This window comes from Scedosporium apiospermum (assembly GCF_000732125.1).
Source record: "Scedosporium apiospermum strain IHEM 14462 chromosome Unknown SEQ_SAPIO_0099, whole genome shotgun sequence".
Classification (NCBI taxonomy): Eukaryota; Fungi; Ascomycota; class Sordariomycetes; order Microascales; family Microascaceae; genus Scedosporium; species Scedosporium apiospermum.
This window is the reverse complement of record NW_015971800.1, coordinates 2,003,209-2,022,934: the sequence shown is the minus strand read 5'-3', so window position 1 is coordinate 2,022,934 and position 19,726 is coordinate 2,003,209. Positions and strand designations below refer to the sequence as shown.

The window sequence follows — 19,726 nt, the reverse complement described above, 5'->3', positions numbered from 1 at the left end:
ACCTGCCCTGCCGAGCTTGCTCCAAGTACCTTCCCGATGAAGTGGGCCCGGCTGCAGGGGTGTCCAAGCTATACTTCGTACCTTAAACCGCACCTTGACCAGCACTCTATACTGCTCCACAGCTGTATGGGATTGGTATATCCCAAATGAATGACGAAAGATAGCATCTCAAAATGATAAAGCGTGTACCTCTGCGCGTGGGGTATTGCTATATGGCCGTTCCCGGAACCGCTTCGAAGGGGGGGATATGTATTGCTGCCGTCCCCCCAGACTTATGGTTCTTGGTTTCCTCCTTTGCCTTCTTTCTTGTAGCTCGCCTCCACCTGTCACTGCTTCTCGACAAAGGTTTGACCTCCTGCAGTTGAGGAATATTGACACCTCCACTCGCGTTCGGCAAAGGTCTAGCCCTTAGCAGTGTAGGAGAAATCATCTGCCATCTTGTATACTGCGAGCCATCCCAAGATATCACCATGGTTCGAACAAGCGCACTGCTGCCGCTCCTGGCGGCGGCCGGGACCGTGGTGGGACGCATTGCCATCCCCAACAGATACGTCGTTGAGTTTGCAGAGGGTGCTGTAGGTCTCTCGTTTCCCGATCCTACACGGGCCGCTCCTATCAGCACGATCATAGCCTAGAGGAGAAAGCCTTGGCTATGCCTTAGCCCCAGTTCTGACGCATTGGATAGGATGTCACTGGTTTCTACGACAAGTTGGTGGATTCCGCCATCCGCGCTAGGAAGAACTTCACTTCCCAGTACTTCAGGGGCGCTTCGATTGAGTTGACCAACCTTGACACGTCAGACGAAACCATCGACGAAATTAGAAGGATGCCCAACTTGAGGGTGTATCCCGTTACTCTGATTCCTCCTCCCGATGATAAAATCATCTGGACTGGCACCCCCAACCCACAGACTCCTGCTCTCCAGAAACGCCAGCGTAAAGGTGGGAAGGATGCAGACGCTCCGGAAAAGGACGTCTTCTCGACACATATTCAAACTCAAGTCGACCAGCTAAGAGCCAAGGGACTGACCGGAAAGGGCCTCCGAATCGCTGTCATTGATACTGGTGTAAGTCAAATTTTTCACTTCTTTCATCTGATTCTCAACCGCCTTAAGAGGTAGCTTTCCTCTGCCTTAGCCTACATGTATGCTGATGACCTGATCAATAGATTGATTACAATCATCCATCTCTTGGTGGCTGCTTCGGCCCGGGCTGTCTAGTAAGCTATGGGTGGGACTTTGCTGGAGACGACTACACCGGCGGCACGTCCACCCCTGTTAAGGACTGGGACCCGATCGATTGCAATGGACATGGTACCCATGTTGCCGGCACTATTGCCGCCCAAACGAACAATGAGTTCGGCGTCGAGGGTGCGGCTCCTGGCGTGACACTTGGCGCGTACAAGGTCTTCGGTTGCAATGGTGGTGTCGAAAACGATGTCCTTATTGAGGCCTTTATCCGCGCCGCTGACGATGGCTCTAACATCATTACCGCTTCCATTGGTGGTCCCGCTGGATGGTCGGAGGATCCTTGGTGTGTCGCGGTTCAACGCATCGTCGAGCGAGGTATCCCTTGTACCCTCGCGGCTGGAAACGCTGGTGACCAGGGCTTATTCTACGCGAGTTCCGCTGCCAGTGGAAAGGGTGTTATCTCTGTTGCGTCGGTTGACAATATCGAGACTCCGGAGTTGGCGAGCGAGTCCAACTTTACGGTCGAGGGCGGTGAGAGTGGAACCTTTTTGTGGACTGCTGGTGCCCCCAATAACTGGACCGGCGCCGTCGACCTCCCACTCCATGCGTACAACTTTAATATCACGGACCCCGCCAATGCCTGTGAAGAATGGCCCGAAGACACCGATCTCAGTGGACAAATTGCCTTTATTCGCCGTGGTAACTGCACTTTTGTGAAGAAGGCCCAGCTGGCCCAAGCTAAAGGAGCCGAATACATCTTGCTTTACAACAATGTCCCTGGAATTATCACTGTCGATGTCAGCGAGGTCCCTGGAATCAAGGGAATCGGCATGGTATCTCCTGAACAGGGAGAACAATGGATCGAAGACCTGAAGGGAGGCTCCGAGGTTCGAATCACAGTTGAACCAGAAGACCTGTCCCAGAAGACCTTAATTCTAAACCCTAACAATGCCACCGGAAATTTCGCCAGCCTGTTTACTTCGTGGGGTCCATCATGGGAACTTGATGCTAAACCCATTATTGCCGCCCCTGGTGGAAGCATCCTTTCTACCTATCCTCTTCGCTTGGGTGGGTTTGGTGTCTTGTCTGGCACGTCGATGGCTACCCCTCTCGTCGCCGGTGCCTTGGCCCTCCTCATGGAGGCCCGTGGGAAGATCACTCCATCCGAGTTCGAGCGGTTGCTATCCAACACGGCGCAGCCTGTCTTGTACAATGATGGCAATGTCACCTATGATTATTATGCTCCGGTTGCTCAGCAGGGCAACGGGGTCATTCATGCCTACGATGCGGCTTTTGCGACTACGATTCTGGACAAGAGCAACCTGGCGTTCAACGACTCCGACAACCGAATTGCTTCCCAGGAGTTTACCATTGTTAATCTGAGTGATGAGGAGCTCACCTATCACATTGGAAACCTGCCTGCCGCCACCGCCTACTTGAAGAACAGCTCTGATTCCATCGCCACTTCGCTATTCCCGAATGAGCTCACCAAAGAGTACACCTTTCTCTCGTTTGACCCAGAGAGCCTCACTATCCCTCCTGGTCAAGCCGCTGCGGTTAAAGTGACACCGACACCGGCTGGTTCTCTGGACGCTGGCAAGGTTGCCGTCTGGTCTGGATGGGTAACGGTTAACGCTTCCGATGGATCTCTCTACCACCTCGCCTACCAGGGCGCTACGGGCAGCTTGCACAGTCAGACGGTGATTCAAGACATTGGCCTTCTGTCCATCCCGCTTCCAGGAGGTCTAAACGAGACGATTGAGCCCGTTCAATCGAGTAACTATACTTTCCGACTGCCGTTGCCCGGAACCGCCAATCTCACGACCGCGATTAATCTCACCAGCACCAGGTTCCCCGGTGTCCTGATCAATCTGGCAGTGGGTAGCATCTACGTTGACGTTGAAATCGTCCGAATTCTGCCAGACGGCTCTGAGTGGCAATACACCGGGCTGCTCCGTGATGGCCCCTTCCTGTTCAATCCTCGGGGAGAAGGAGCGCCTCTGTACTGGGATGGCGAGTTCCGTGAGGGCACATTCGCTCCTTATGGCACTTACAAGTTCAGGGTCAGGGCCCTCAAGATCTACGGAGACCCGGAGAATGAGGATGACTGGGAGTCTGTGGAGACGCCGACGTTCAAGATCTTGTATGAGGATAAGCTTCCAGTCGAGAGGCGGCCGGCTGGGGAGCCCAACCTCGATAATGTCTGGGGTTTGGGTCTGGGATCCGAGTCTCGCTCCAAGGCTCCGACTAGCTGGACCGATAGGATCAAGGGGTGGCTTGGGCTATAATGGGTACGATGACATGCAAACTTTGGTGAACGGAGTCACTCGCGATGGAGAACCATGTGTACCCAAACTAGAGGGAGTGGGCTACCAAGAGCAGGCTGTGACTTGAGCGACGCACATACACATGCTGCTGTCGGTATGGCCATGCTCAGCTAATTTTGTTCCTGACGTATTTTCTAGTGTCATATATTGAAATCTTTCATTTTTCTATTTCTCCTGATTTTTTTCCCGTCATGGTTTCAAACTCCAGCGCTTCTTATTGCTTTCAATGGTTCTAAACGCGGTGACGCCTGGCAAGTAAAGCATGGGGACCAGGTTTAAGTAGGTGGGAGCTAATTGCCGATCCCCCAACTTCATCCTTGGTGATCGACGTGATACCACCTCCCAGCGAACGGAGTGTCGGGTGAAATATGGTCGATCGATCCTGGCGGAGGGGGACTCTAGTTCAGCGGACTCTTCATCAATTGGTTCGAATCAGTCCTTGCTAGACGCCACCACGGAGGGGAGGAGGATGATCGATTACATCTCGGCAGGCAGCACAGGAGCGTGCTAAGATTGGGCGCGTTTGGGGCCCCTCGGCTGCCTCCGCTTGGCCCAGTCTCGGCCAATATACTACGAACTAGTGCTAGCAACATGATCGGGGGGCACACACATCATCGACCGTTACCTTTACGCCCTCGTTTGCTAGCTACGGCTCCGGGGAAGCAAAGCCCTGACCCCGAGCTAGGAACAACACCTTGGGCGAACCACTCGGAACGTCGTGTGTAGCCTAGCAACTTACTTTTTTCCACTTGCCTGGTGACGGCCTGGCTTGGGATCCAGTGATGTATGCCATCTCAGTTCGCTAACTCCCGGGTCCAGGAGTGAGACAGGAGAGCTAGTGTGGTTTGGGCCCTGCGACTCTTTTTCCCTGCCGATGATCGCTAGGGCGAAACATGAGAGGGTAATTCCAGCTGGAGACTTCGGCCCTATTTCTTGTGCTACAGTTTTTATCACTCTTTACTCCCTCTTACAGCATGCTTACCAACAGGTGGTTTCTGATTGTATTGCCCCAGGAGGAAGACAACCAAACGCATCGGGCCCTTCAAGCCTACGGGTGTATGCAGGATCTAGGGTGGGATTGACGTGGATTAGTGCTGTGAGAGGGTGGAACTAAAGTAAGATGGGAGTCTGAAAAGAGGAGAAAAAGAGAAATGGAGAAAAAAGTACAGGAGAAATGGGAAAAAAGAGTGGAAGGGATACGATTGATGACTTCCGTTTCCGAATTTGGCTCTGAGTTTGCACATTCGCCTCTGGCTAGCTGAGACCGGCACGGGTTGTCCTGGGACTCTTCGGTGGTGGCTTGGGGTCATTGCAGCAATCGAAGGAAGAACCAAAGCTTCAACGAGTCTGGACTGGTGACGGGATCAATGTCTCCGGTCATTATCAATGACTACGTTGGTAATAGACAGAGGACTTTCCGCTCCAGCTCCAATGAAGGAGCCCGCCCCCGTCCTGCATGAGTGTGCTCCGATCGAGACTTGCTCCGTTTGTGGGAACGACCCAACTACCAGGTTGAGGAAAAAAAACAAAATGCATGAACCCGAGATCTGACATTGGGAACGACGCCGAACGAGACTATTGGACGAAAAATGCACGCGGATAAGGTTTCAACAGCTTTGGAATAACCTTTATGCAAGGGTTGCGTGGGATGGTAATGATGGATAGTATCTGTGTCACCACTCATTCAGCTCCAGTGAAGAGTTGATCTTGGCGGTCGTGGACTGTTGCTTCATCAGAGGAATACCCTGTCCTTCCCAGAAGTGACCACCGCACTGTCCAAGGGCCCGAGCGGTGGGATGTATGCACAAGGCAGTCTCATGCGAGCTGCAAACGCCCTTGTCATGCGTCGATCAACCGCTTGACCGCGTGAATATTACGCAACGGTCATCTTTCTGGTGCGTGCTCTAGACGTTTCACACACACGCACACACTGGCAGAGCATGGCCGGAATTACACGGAGAATCCGGTGGGATCGAATTTGCGGGAAAAGCCTCCAATATCACCTCGGTTCAATAAAGCTGCGGCGCTATTCCCAAGAGGCTTGGGCTGGGTCTGGAAAGGCCCACTCGGCCTATGGGTCTATGCACCATTCTTCTGTTTTCAGTGAACTCAGCAGTGTGTCAAGACCTTACTTTCATGTCAGACTTTCCTAAGAAGTACGAATACCTTGCCCGCCAAAAAGAAAAGAAGTTGAGGGCTGAGAAGAAAATAACGGCGCGCGGCGCGGGAGAACCGGACGAACAGGCTCGGGACTGTGGGTCACTCACGGACCGCGAGTTGGCGGGGGTACGAAGTGCTTTGTGGGTCCCCGGGATCCAAGCCGATGGGTTAAAAACACTCTGCGATAACCAACGAACTGAATCAGAGACAAGTAGAAGGACGAGGAGCTAACACGCCCAAATGTGACCTCTCACTTCAAATCGGAAGGTCATCTGGACGTACGAAGTAGTCGAGAAAGAGGTCAACTTTGAATGTATGTACAGTGTCATCTTGCTGGGTCATTTCTCGTCCCTGCCGTCCCGGGTCATCAACAGAACGTGGGAGGGAAAGAGAGCAAGGATTATCAGATGATTTGGAATACTTGGCGACATCCGGCATACCCTGGATCCGCTGGACTTATTCAGAACAGGCCTCGATCCGGGGTTCTTATTGTTCACCACAACGTCGCAGCAAAGAGCCAGGCATGCCTAGATTTTCTTTTTCGCTTTATAGGTCAATGATTGGCCAGGGTTGCCTCTTACCTGAAAGCCACAATGCCCCAACAGTCTGGATTGGAGGGTCAATGCGACCAGGGCCTGGCAGCATGGGAAATGGTGCGACGCGTCTCTGAACTCTTGGACGCTCCTGCTTGGAAACCTCTAAGCAGGATGCTGCATATCTGTGCAACACATATCATCGTCTCTGTCCTGACTTGCTTCCTCCTTGTGGCGGAAAAGGGCACCTGACCTTTGCAGGGGTGTAGACAGTCATGACAGTGGAGGGAAGACTCGAGAGGTTGCATATTAAATGCTCTCGATCTCGGCATTGTTAACTGAGCGGGGCGGCGAAACAAGATGAAGAAACGGGACAAATGAAGAAAGGAAAAGACAACGAGATTCAGAGAGGAAGCATACCCGAGCTTCAGCTTCCTTAGCACCTTGGAGTCTTGGAAACAGTCATTTAACCCCCCGTCAATTAGCCCACCCAAGAAGAAAGCCCAATTCGCCGCAAGATCGAGGCTGTCCCCGAATCAAGCTTGTCTTGCCGGTTAATGACATGCTCCAACCAGACTCAATATTCTCTCTCTCCTCCAAATGGGGGTCAGCAGCACGGATCTTTGGGGATGGGACGACACCACGCGGATGACCTGTCACTTTTCTTCCCAGCGACCTGGTTGGAGTGGGCCGTTGAGTACGAAGTTGTTGCTCATTGACTACCCACACAGGCCTTCCGACAATAACGGTCCCTAGACGTCCATGGCGAAAGACCTAGTAATACGAACGAGACGACAGAAGGACCTCAAATATTCTCCCTCATTCTTCAGTGGTGTCTCAGGGAGTTAGTACGAAGTAGGAGGATACCAAGCTTGCCTGCATTAAGTGCGACTTATCGAGATCGGCAAAAGTATGGAAAGACGTCCCCTGCGAGAGGGAACCGATTCCATGGGACCAGACCTGTGGCTCCTTGTCCCCACTCGGGGATGTTCAGATCTGAAAGCACCATCATGCTGAACATATGACTCTACTTTGTGTTGCCCTCCATGCTCGCTGAGATATCCAGAGACGGAAAATTTAAGCAATCCGAAGTACGCTAGCAGACAGGAAATAGTCCCAAACGACACTCAGGGCGACCAGGGCAAGGAAATGTCTCTTCCTCTCGACACCCAGGGATCTCCTCTCCGACGCTCTACTAGTAGGTCCGTGGCTTTGTGGCGCAGCCTATGTGTTGAGGGCGGTCTCAGTGCCTTGAACCCTTTGATGTATCGAATTTGAAGCTGAGGACGATGAGGCGACGCAACAAAACGTTTCGTTACAGCAAAGGGGACCGCATCGCCGTCTCTTTTCTTTTTGATTTGCTACCCGCTCGCCCCTCCTCGCGGTTTTTGGCTTTTATCACTGTCTATCCCCATAATATTGCTTTTTAGCCATCGATCTGCGATTGTGGCTTTCGATCTGCTAAATTTCGGCTGTGTTTATTCCCCTAAGGCTCGAAGCCAGGTGAATCGAGGAAGAACCACGCGCAGATCCCCCATTCTCGACAGACACAAGTACCAGGAATACCTCGGGGATTTGCAGCTGCGCTCCTGTGGCTTATCATCCGGTAGTCATCTCCTTTACCTTACCCTTACCTCGGTATTCAGGTCGGCCTTCTATTCGACTGCCCGCTGGGCGTTTCCCTAACCAGGCCGTGTCCCTCTTCCGATCCCTGGTGTTGCCCCCCCATCTAGCCCTGATCTGGCTTGGAGTGTAAATGTTTTGGCTGAGATCCAAACCGAACCAGGACTAGGCCTATGTGGTAGAAGCCCTGTCGGCGCTGCGTCGTTGCGCATCCGGCGAACTGGTGTCTTAGCATTCCCGAATCTGGAACCTAGGATACATATAATTCCCCGAGAATGAGAAGGCGTAGCCAAGCAAGAACATGACCGCTCGCGTGGCGTCTCATTTCACAGCCCGGGGGCAGGGAGAAGAAAAAGAAAAGAAGACAATAACCAAGTATCGTACTCTTACAGTGAACTTAATGTTCGTTTGAAGCCTCCGCGACCCGCCCGAGTGGGAGGTGGGGCGTGATGGGCGAGCGGACTCCGCACGTCGCCTTCTCACCCTCGCTCCTCCTCGCGGTCTCCCTCTCCGGTGATAGTAGGACAGCCGAGGGAAGACTTGGAGAAGATGGGCAAGTGAAGAGCTGAATGAGAGTGTGCTCTGTCATAAAACATTATACGGCCCTCCCCCGGCTCCAGTGGCTTGAGGTAGGGCAGCAAACGGGTGGAAGGAAGAGGATAGCCAAGCCAGTGCTCTCTCCTCAAAAGAAAAGTGCCTCAGCAAGCATCCGTCTTGTCTTGGGGGTTGGCATACTCCGCATTTGCCTGTCATTCTCTCGCGCCTCGCCATTCCATGCTTCTCGCACACCCTGGATGAGCTATCATATTGATGACCTACACCAGCCTGATGCGCAATATTCTACATCCTGCCAGCAGCAGATGTCCCTCTTCCCCCGTAAACTAAAACCCTGCTTCGCCCTAAGTTCCTGTAAGACTTCACTCTCTGAATCCGGTGTGTCCAGAGGTGCTCGACAGTGAATCTATACTGAAACTGGATAAAGGAACAGCTCCCCACCTACTCCTTTTTCCCGATTTTGAGCTCTGTTGCTTCTCGTTCCTCTTTCCGGATCTTTACAGCCACCGCGAGTCCTACCTACGCACTTTTTTTGCGCGACACAAGTGATTCTCTGACCAAGCTCTTTGTCGCATGATCTCATTGACTTCGCCCTCACTACGCGCACTTCCAACACTCCGGGGACTTTTAATTTCCAGGACCCAGCGCGCCGGTTCTTTCGACTTCAGCTGGAACGGTCAATACGCCTCCCGAGATCCTGTTTTGCGAATCGTTCTCAACAAACTGGCCACATCTACTTCTTCCCTCACACCATTGTCTAACTTACACAAACAAACATCCAAAGAAGTATAAGTTGGAACCTTCAAACGGCCATCATGTCGTCGAAAGGATCTTCCAGGATGACTCGCGCTTCAACCCAAATCAGTAGTAGTAGTAGCAGCAATAGAAGCCATAGACGTCCTCTATCTACACTGCCAACCACCAAATCCAACCAACTATCTCGCTCCAGGATGTTCAGCGTCGCAGTCCAGCCGCCCTCCCAGGCGAGAGCCAACACGAGACTCTACCCTCCCCTCATAGCAATGGGATATCCCTCTGGGACCACCGAGGCAGACGTACCTTACCTGTTCGCCACCGCCGTGCTACGCGATTCCGAAGGAAATCTCATCCCGGAGCAGCTTGTCGGTACTCTTACGGCCGGAGGTGCATGTGCAGAGGACCGCCGGTTACCAGGGACGAGCCAGCCCATAGTCTTCATGTTTCCCAACCTCAGCGTCGCCTACGAAGGGTCGTACTCTATCCGGGTGGATGTTTACCGCGTCGACTTCGGGGATGCTCAGGGCGCCATCCTTGTCGATCAAGTGGAGAGCCGCAGGTTTGACGTTTACGACGTTGACGTACCCTCCCAGAAGCCATGTGAGTCTAGATTCCTTCCTTGTATGGGAACTATCTCCTAGTTTCCACTTTTTCCCTTCAACCGTTACTACAAAGCGGTATTCTATTCACCCCGTAGCTCCCCTCATCCCTGTCCTTGACAGCAACACCTCCCTTCTATGCACAATACGGACAGTTGGACACGCGGCGGTTTGTTTTCGGGAAGACTAACGCACGTCCACCCGGGTCCTAGCGCCCGAAGAGCATTCTATTATTCGCAAGCTCCGCGATCAAGGCTACTCTGTACCCTCGAGCCCCGTCTAGGCCCGCTTAGTCTTGTTGGAGCAGGGTCTCTCTCGACTAGTGAACTGCGGAGAAGCAGGAAGTGCATCCACATTTCCTTTTCCCCTCCCGCCCGATCGCCAACACCCCCTCCCACACAACTGATTTAGCTTCTTTTTTCGAGAAAAGAAAAGAACCGCATGGACCTGCCCGGAGCTATTTCCGAGAGCACTCGTAAGCGGCGCTTCTTGAGAAAACAGGGATTAGGCCTCTACGTTATCGGTTTTTCTTCCCATCCCCCACCCTCTTCCCTCTTTGTTTTACCTTCTTATTGTTCCAATGGGATAGTGAGATGCTCATCGTGGGTTGATTTGACTCGGTTTCCCTTCCCTACGTCTTCCTTCCACACTCATCTTTTCCGGCCTAGTCCGTTTCTAGTGGTCTATCGAGCATATCATCTGTTCTTTCCTATTCTTCGTCTGGATGTCACCCTCTTCTATCACTAACCGTCACCATGGACCTCGCGGGCTTTTATATTACCTGGGGAATTGGCTTTTGTATGATGGGACAGGCGTTAACGGTTAAGAAATCAGGTCTGGGTTTGTAGATATATTGAGAGTACCAATAGGGACGACATCTTATTTACTTTATTACTTTCATCCTCGATTACTATATCTCCTCTTCGCGGAGACCGATCGCAAGAAGGACATCCCCACTTCCACTTGAGAGGTGGAGGGGGCTAAGAAGAGGACCGGAGAAGGCTTGAGAAGGTGAATCTTTTCAAGCACCACCACCCACATCTAACTTCTCGCCTCACATTGGTGTAAAGAGTGGATAACCCAACCAACCAACCACGCAAATGGGAGACACAGCCGAATTACGAATGCGTTGGTCCTGCACGGAGTACGCGTTGTCCGGCGTCTTTCTCCCCCAAGCAGCCCGCCTATCTTCTCCCAATCATGGGGCAAAGCCGGACTGACATGTCGACTTTGCTTCGACGCTTGTTGAACATGTCCGGGGAACTGCACCATCGGGCTAGTGCAAAAGGTCTGGTTGACTCTCCATTTCGGCAATGGGACTCGCGCAAGTCGTCCGTCCCACATCCGCCCTCCCATGGACTCGGACTACCTCACAACCATAGAGCGAGGTTGCTCACGTTGCTGACCTTGTCTAACCCCCGCTACCCCCATCCATGCGTGATAGATGTGCATTCACTTGCGCTAGCGCCATCCGGTGAAGCTTTCACAACGTATTATTGTATGACAATGTAGGCAGACAGGCTCGTATCCCGGATTCCAAGCCGGCTGATCGTAGGGGTAGTTAGCTCCGGCAGGAGGAGCATCTTGGTACTGGCAACTGTACTAAAGCATCCCCACCCATGATACACTCAAAGATCAAGAAGACCCATGGATGTGGGGGGAGCGGAGGGTCGGGGAAAGTTCCCAGGAAGATGTCGATGAGAAGTTGCAAGGGCGTCCCTGTGGGTCGGCCCAACGCGCATACCCTGCTTAATTAGTTGCGGCAATCAAATCTCTGGGTGCATGGTCGTCACCTGTTTCCGATGCTGATGGCTTCCCCCGACCCTGGTACCGGGTTCAGAAGACGTTAGCTTCCTTGGTCCTCCCTAGCAACTCCGGGGGGATGTGGGGGCAGGGTGAGTTTAAAGCTGAGGACTGGGGGGCTAGGGCGTGTCCTTGGAGGTTTTGATTTGCTCCCATGTAGCCTAGCCAGCTGTGTTCTTGCGCGTGGTGGACCTGGTTTGCCAGGACATACCCCAAAAACTTAAAAAAGTACAAAGGTAGACCGTAGGGGATTTCGACGATATGCTGCTTGGATGCGTCATTTTTTAGTCTACCGATCGCGGGAAATCCTTCATCGGTGCACGAAATGCTGCTTCTGAGATGCGCGCACCAAGCGGGGGGGTCACAGCTGCCTCATCCATCCATGTAACCGCAGTCGGCTCGGTGGTTAGTCCTGCTGGGCTTTTCCTGCGTTTGCCCAAGCCATCATTTGTCCACACCGCAACTTCACATGGTATAAGCTTGTAAGCTTGCATCTTTTCGATGGGATGATCGGCCAAACTGCCCGTTTTGGATCATGCCCTATGCAAGTTCCAACGACGTTCTAACGAACTTCGATGCATCTTTCCATCATACCTCTTTCCTGCACTTCGCAGACGGAGAGTTGAATACTGCGGTCAATTCTAAGTCATGAGGCACCGCCTGGAGAGTGTATTAAGCACGGAGGCGGCACGAGGCGATACCACTCCTGTATCTCAAGTCTCCGATCGAGAATGCGGTGACCCGATTGCCTTGATGGGCTCGGCCTCTTCCCGTCAGCTACAGTTGTCAACGCTCGGCGATCGAAGAGGACAGGCTGGGATGATTCAATTTTATCTGCGTACATCACGGAGACGTGGTGCCTGATCTAGCATACAAATCTTATCACAGCCCCGTCCGTGAAGTCGGGCTGCAGCTTAGAGCGAATGCAGTAAGCAGCAACCTTGTTTCGGGCTTTCGGGGTTTGCTGTTATGTTCATCAATGCGAAGGTAGGCACTGGAGCAATAGCTCCGGATTTCCCATGGTGTAGATCGATCGGGAACCATCGATCTCGAACAAGCAAGCGTGGATTGGGGATCGTGGCAGGCTGGAAGCGGGGAGCGGGAGAAGCGGAGGTGGCTGGATCGAGATCGGGGATTAAGTCGTGCAACTTGATGGGCCGCGGGAAGGTCCGATCTTCCCGTCATCGATCGAAGCCGTTGATCTCCGACTCGGACGTATTGAAGCCATTCCCATCTCTCTCTAGGCAAGATTGATGCTATGATAGCATGGTCAAGATCGGAGACAAGTACCAGGACACTCATTGAGAATGTACTGACATACTGATATTGACGGAATGTGGATGGGCCTGGCGCAGCGGGATCTTTCTAGTGTATAGGCAGATAGACACCCGACCATCGCGATCAGATATTCCCTTACATCGACCAGAGAGGCACAGAATGAGATTCGAGAGGGAGGCTTCTTGGCCCAATTGTGGTGGACTGGACTCCCAACATCACCGGCAAGTTGTGGTCAACCTCGAATGCCATCCCTTTGCCAACTGTTGAGCAATCGCGCCTTCCACGGTTTCTCGTGTTTCGTAAGGCTCGTGCCAAAGCCTGCCACCATGCATGGATACAAGTGGATACATAGGAGCATCGCTCTTTCCTCCTCCGCCCAGTCAATAGCATGTGAATCAACAACATCGTCTTTCAGGATTATGTAAAATAATATGATTATGATGTACTACAATGTCAAGGTACACTTGTACATTGCAACTGCAAACTGAATTCATTGTTACATTATCACAAGGAAGACAAAAAGCAGAAGGACTTCAGTGTTGTGGTTTCCTGGCTCACTTCTCAAAGGAAGTTGATGGTGAGATATTTCTAGCAAACGGCCTTGGCCTCCAATTGTGGCATGATGAATTGAAGTTGCTGAATTGTTGTAATTGTATCTTTTTAATTTCATTGTTCTAGAACTCTAGTTCCCTTAGAAAGAGCTACCCTCTCTTAGTCCGACACCAATATCAAGCAGGTCCTGGCTTCCCACCTTCCCTCAAAATGTAGACTCACTCTATTACTTCCCTTATTCACTGTTCACTGATTCCATTGTATTTTTTGACACCCTAAAGTCTTTGTTCTGGGATATCAACTCCTACTTTACAACATCTGATTCAACTCTTCCTCTTCTACTCTCACAGCATCCATCAAAACCGCGTCGCCCTTATCGTGAGACCACCATCCATCCAACAAGCTACGATTAAACAAGCTACGATTACCATCCAAATTAATACCATCCATCCAATAAAAATGGTTCCCAATCAACGAACCGGTGGCTTCGTGCCATCCTACGTACACAAAACCATCTCAAAGAGCAACGCCGTCTCCCCCGAGGCCCAGAAGTCCGCCGCCGCCACGCTTCAATTCGACCAGGCCCGAGTTGCTACCGGTGGAGCGCAGGACCCTCAACGAGGCAACCAGAACTGGAACGCTGAACAGGACGCTGCTGCTGCGCCCGAGCGGGAGGGAAACACTGCTGGAGATGACCAGGCGAGCAATGAGAGCAATGATAGAAAGGGCGGAAAGTAAACTCAGTTGCATTTTCGACAACGGCGAGACGTAAGTTACCCTGATCAGACTGCTTTCACATGCTGAGACGGAGAATACTGATCCATTTCTAGAGAGCGCCTCGTTGGCCTCGATCCTCGACGACGCTAGAAGCACATTTTTGGACCCTAGGGTAATGAAACGAAAGTCACATGGGATTGATGATGGCCATCACTATACCTATCTTTAATGCAAGGAATTGATCACTACTTCTGCAATTTCCATGCCTACCATGCTTTTAAAGCTCCTGCAGAAGTGTCTGGACCACGCGACGTGCCCAAATGGAAACGCCTGAGTATCAAATTTCAAGATGGATAACCTAAACCCACAAGCTGATGAGTGGTAGCCAGACCTTGAGGGTGAGGGAGGTGATGCTTCTTGGAAAGTAGGGGTTCCTCATACTCCAGCGATTTAGCATCTATAAGAATAACTGTTCCCGTGGATCCCATCATCTCCATCCATCTCCATGTCCTCCTCCTGGCGAAGATCCCATCGTGAGAAGAGAAAAACCCCAGCGAACAGCATGACTCCCACTCCATCATCCAAATCTTTAGGAATAAGCTTGCCATTAAGGACACGTAGTCCCAAGCGCAGCATGGCTTCTCACCTGCTCAGCCTCCCTGCGGAACTCCTCACAGCCATTGTGAGCCAAGTTGATTCCCGTTCAGATCTTCTGAGTCTCAAAATCACCTGCCACATCCTCTACAGACTGGCAGATCGACAGCTCTGGAGGGTTCTCGACCTTGGAACACCCGCTTCCGTCCTCAACACGCTCCAAGAGATGCTCATGCACCCAGCGCGGCGATTCCACGTTCGAGAAGTCCGCATCACCCAGATCCCCGAACCGGAAGACGTCCTCAGAGTCCCCAGCATCGTCATCTCTAGACACCGGTTCATACCCTACCCGGGCCGCGAAGGATCCTCGGTCCTAGAATTCTGCCGCGTCGCGCACGTCACGAATTACTTGTTTTGGGCGTACGGGACTCCCCTACGCCAGATTGGTAAGGCTTTTATGCCATACGAGCTCAGCTGGGTCTTCCTGGAAGCCTTACTCGCTGCTATTATGCTTCTTTCTCCCCGCCTGAGGACCCTAACCGTCGACGTCCCAATCACACACTATCACAGGTGGAGTTTTGCTCCGGACAGGATCTTCGCGGTGGCTAACAATATATTTGACACGGCTGCGGAGGACCCCGAACACTGCCCCCTCTTGCCTCCCATTAAGGCTCTCAAGCTCCGCCCAGGTGCGCCACTGGGCGGCGCTTGGTGTTCACTCGATGCCTTCTTCACCCTGAAAAGAGACCCTAGTATCAAGCGCATAGACCTCACCCGTACCGATATGATGTGGGACTTCCGACCCCTCAACGTCCCTCATTATCTGCCCAACCTTCAGGACATCCGCTTAGATCGCGGCGTCCACACTGCGGCGCGAATGGCTAGGCTTGCTATCTGTCGGGATGGCGGGTGCCTCCGCGTCGACATGACTGCCGCTTGGAAGCACCGCGAGACCCTCGCCTCCTTCCTGAAGAACCGTGCCGAGCGCCTGAAACGCCTGCACTATTTCATCTCCGCAGAGGCCCTGCAGCCGGTCCCGACCTGCTACGGCTCACCCGCATTGCATTTGATCGGTCTCTCGGAGCTGCAGTGTCTCGCCCACCTAGAGACGGACACCTCGGCCATCTACGGGCCCATTACACAGGTTCTCCGCATCTCCCTCAGCGTCAAACTCCCTCCCAACCTGAGGTTTCTCAGACTCGTTGAGGATTGGAGTCTCCAGAGGCGTCTTGAAGGTCCCGAACTCCCCGAGTACAGGAAGACGATGTACGGTCACTTAGTCGGGCTTGTCAAGGGATATAACGCGCTTCTGGGGATTCAAACCATTGTATTTGAGCCTCATTTGGGAGTTTATTGGTCGGGTTTGAGCGGGCCTGCGGAGTGGAGGCGTGGAGCGAATGCGAGTGATCCGTTTACATGCTTGAGGGAAGCGGTTGAGGCCGATGAGTCGATGTCTGTGCAGGTGAGGGAGGTTAGTAGTGATGTGAGTGATGATGGAGAAATGAAAGAGACTGGGAGTGGGAACGATGATGATGACGATTGGCGGTGGGCTGGGGCTGAAAGAGAGGATGAGCAAGAAGAAGGGTATCCAAGAAGAAGAAGAAGAAGAGGAAGAAGCTCTCGAGAATGAAATCAGAAGCTGGAGAGGATTCGGAACAGGGAGAACACTCGGAAGGGAATGATTCCTCGGCAGGGGATTTGTAAAAAGTGAAAGCGAGTGGGAAGAGCTGTGAAGAGAGGATCATGAATGTAAAGAATATAGATGATGAGTCTTGCGAAGATGCTGGCTGAGGGCGCTGTTAAATACCAACATCAAATCAGAAATTAGAACAATCACGTCTACAGCAGGGCAGTTGACTACAGGCAAAGAATTACCATCATTCCGTTTTGACGGTCACCGGATGCGAAGCAATTAAAACAAATCTCAAAGGGGGCATTAAACTCTTTCATGTTGTATTCATCACACATCTCAAAACCCTCCGGTTTTTTATGTTCAGTCTAAGGTATCTTCCTCCTCGTCCACCTTTTCTAAACAAACAAACAAAAACTCGGATACCAGTCGTTAAAAAGCATGCACTTCCAAGGCCATGCCAACATTCGAGACCTCATGAAAATGGATGAGGTGAAACAAAACAGGTGACTGATTCTCCTGTATTCGGGCTTCCAAATTGCAAACGCGTCGCTGAACAATGCCGGATATCAAAGAATCGAAAAAAAAACAAGGGTGGCGGTTTCAGAGTGCTGGCTTATATGCATAGCGGGAGAGAAGTTGTCTTCTCGATGGGGAAGGGCGGGGAGGCGGGTGTTGTCGAGCTGGTTCAGGACCCCGTTTCTCATGCACTGATCGCGGTGATCCGGGGTCCCCAAAACGTTTCAATCTTAATAACCCGTAAGAGGAGTGGAGAAGATAGCGGGCAATGACGCTGTCAAACAAGATGTACCGAAATGAATACGCCGCCGTTGGGTAGCAGGCGGTGGGGAAGGGAAAAGTTTAATCAATGGTGGCCTCTGCTGATGGCAAGACCGCCGTTGTTCTTGTGTGGAGGAACATCTCGAACCATATTTTGAACTGCCATATAGTCAAATCCAGCCCAACATTTCCAGCGAGCCTCTCGCTTCCATGCTGCTCAACCCGCAGACTCCAAGCGCCCTGGCTTGCGTGCCGCGGCGTAGCCGTTGCAAGCCCACTGCCACCTTCCAGCTTTCTTCTTCGCCGAGTACGAAGAGATATCTCTTTCCTTCTTGATCGCGGATCGTGGCTCGGAGAAGGTGGAGACCCTTGGATTTCCACTCTCCATGCTGACCCGATGGAGACGGGATGTTAGTACCTTTGAAAGTTGTCTCACAGAGACCGAGGCGACAGCAATCCTTGCAAGCACGCAGCATCTCGGTGAGATAGCCGTCTGCGTCATCGCCGGTGAGGATCTTGGGGACGCCCCGGTCTCGCAAACGCTGAGCAGTCATCTTGTGGTTTGGATTCGCACCACTGGGGGTTTGGGGAGATGGAGTCAAACAGTGCGGGGGGCACCATACCTCGGCCTGCTTCAAAGTCCAGGCCTTCACATCCCATTCGCGTTGCGGTACGCCCCTGACGTCGTCGTCGATAAAGAGACCTTCTGTCGTTATCCTCAGGATCAGTCCGTCTGTGACGGAACCGACGCCAGACACGAGCTGGCTTGCCGGCGTCTTGGCGAACTGATTCATGAAGAGGTAGACAGCCTTAATAACGATCTTGTCGGGATCTTTGGTCGTATACGGTCCACGCATGGATGGCGGAGGCGTGGTTTTTGCGGTTGTATGTGATTGAGCCCATGACGTTTCGGAGAATTCTGACATAGAGTTCTTCCTTCTGGGCTGCTTCGGCTTATCGTAGGGTCGGAACGAATAGGCGCTGTCGTTATCGGTGCCTGTGAATGTGTTGACGGACGGTGCTGGCGGCCGCTTCTCGCTGTTAGGACTGGTAAAGACGGTGGATGGTGCTGGTTTTGGATTTGGAGTTGGAGTTGGATTTGGTTTTGGACTTGGATGTGGAGGTGGAGGTGGAGGTGGATTTGGATTTGGATTTGGATTCGAACTGGGATGGTTTGAATGCGATGGCGTTGAAGGAGGTGGAGTGGGCGCGGCAGGAGCGGGCTTGGGCTTCCCGTTCGGCCACGGATTGGTCCTCTCCCCCACGCCAGAGTAGGCGTAGGTACTTGCCTTTCTGGAGGCCTTGGCCTCCTCTTCTTCCCTCTTCCGCATTTCCTCGAGCTGTTTTGCTCTCGCTTCCCTTTCCCTGGCTTCCCTCTCTCTTGCTTCCCTTTCTCTAGCCTCCTTCTCTCTGGCTTCCCTCTCCCTAGCCTCTTTCTCCCTAGCCTCCCTCTCTCGTGCTTCCCTCAGGAACTTTTCCCTTTCACGTGCCTCTCTTTGGAGCCTTTCCTTCTCCCGTGCTTCCCTTTGGAGTCTCTCCTTTTCCTGTGCCTCTCGCTGCAGCCTTTCCCTCTCCAATCTTGCCAGCCTGTCTCGCTCAAGCTTCTCCAGCTTTTCTCGCTCCACCCTGTCTATCCTGTCACGTTCCTCTTTTTCCCTTTGAAGTTTCTCCTTTTCGAGTCGCTCCTGTTCGAGCTTCTCTCGAAGTTCCTTTTCGCGCCTTTCCGCTTCCATTCTCTCTCGGCGTTCGGCTTCGAGCCTTTCCCTTCGCTCACGCGCCTCGCGCTCTCGTTGCTCGCGTTCCCTAGCCTCCCTTTCCCGTTGCTCCCGCAATTTCCGAGCGGCTTCCTCCTTGCGTCGTTGTTCTTCCTCTTTTGCTTTCCGTTCTTCCTCTCGTCGTCGCGTTTCTTCCCGAGCCTTCTCCCACGACCCTTTCGGTGTCTCGGCCCTGGATGTTCCGGGCTGTGGTGGTCGCTGCCAAGATGGCTTGGAGCGGTCTGGACCCGGTGGAGGACGAGGATCGGGAGGCGGCTCGCTATGCGGTGGAGGTGGCGGCGGAGGTGGCGGGGGTGGAGGTGGAGGAGCCGAGTTCGGAGCTGGCCCTGCACCGGGGGCAGGACCGTGGAAACCGCCTGAGGGCCCGCCGCCCATGTAGCTAGAACCCATAGGCTCCGGCCGTGGGGCTGGCCTTTCATGCTGCATCCTTCCCAGAGACCACGCTCCAACGCCAATAGCGATCGTCAACATTGTCATTCCCATGTTGCCCATCCCTTGGAACCCGCTCCACCAAGTCTGGAAGGCTGGTGCCATAGCTTGGCCCATAGTCACCAATATTAGCGCGCAGGCGAAACCGGCCGCGAAGCTGTTGACATTTGGCTGCAACGACGGCAGGTACAGGAACCCTGAGCCGGCGGAGTGCTGGGGTATGACGAAGATGTCATACTTGCCAGGTGGTAAGCCTGAGGATTTTGGCACCTCGCCATGAGGCGGAGGCGGAGGAGGCTGGCTCATCGCGGAAGGTCGACAATTCTATCTTCGAAGAGTTTCGATTTGACTTCCAATATACGTAATTGAAGGGGAGACAATTTATTGGGATGTCGTGGCGTCCATTGCCAAGATCGCTGGGAACTG

At 52.8% G+C, this 19,726-nt stretch overlaps 3 protein-coding genes and 1 pseudogene across 3 annotated transcripts; 3 read left to right on the top strand and 1 right to left on the bottom strand.

Annotated features, from left to right (window-relative positions):
- Positions 1 to 470: 470 nt before the first annotated feature.
- Positions 471 to 3,477, top strand: SAPIO_CDS5984 (Subtilisin; the record flags this gene model as incomplete). The annotated part of the gene is made up of 3 exons (XM_016788195.1): positions 471 to 575; positions 686 to 1,066; positions 1,168 to 3,477. The coding sequence occupies 3 exons, from the start codon at positions 471 to 473 to the stop codon at positions 3,475 to 3,477; spliced, it is 2,796 nt and encodes a 931-aa protein (XP_016642511.1).
- Positions 3,478 to 9,337: 5,860 nt separating this feature from the next.
- Positions 9,338 to 10,025, top strand: SAPIO_CDS5983 (uncharacterized protein; the record flags this gene model as incomplete). The annotated part of the gene is made up of 2 exons (XM_016788194.1): positions 9,338 to 9,743; positions 9,955 to 10,025. 2 exons carry the CDS (start codon positions 9,338 to 9,340, stop codon positions 10,023 to 10,025), a joined length of 477 nt encoding a protein of 158 aa, XP_016642510.1.
- A 3,809-nt stretch (positions 10,026 to 13,834) lies between these two features.
- On the top strand, positions 13,835 to 16,368 carry SAPIO_CDS5982 (uncharacterized protein; the record flags this gene model as incomplete). The annotated part of the gene is made up of 3 exons (XM_016788193.1): positions 13,835 to 14,109; positions 14,747 to 16,169; positions 16,252 to 16,368. The coding sequence occupies 3 exons, from the start codon at positions 13,835 to 13,837 to the stop codon at positions 16,366 to 16,368; spliced, it is 1,815 nt and encodes a 604-aa protein (XP_016642509.1).
- Positions 16,369 to 17,266: 898 nt separating this feature from the next.
- SAPIO_CDS5981 lies at positions 17,267 to 19,606 on the bottom strand (annotated as a pseudogene; the record flags this gene model as incomplete).
- Positions 19,607 to 19,726: the final 120 nt, after the last annotated feature.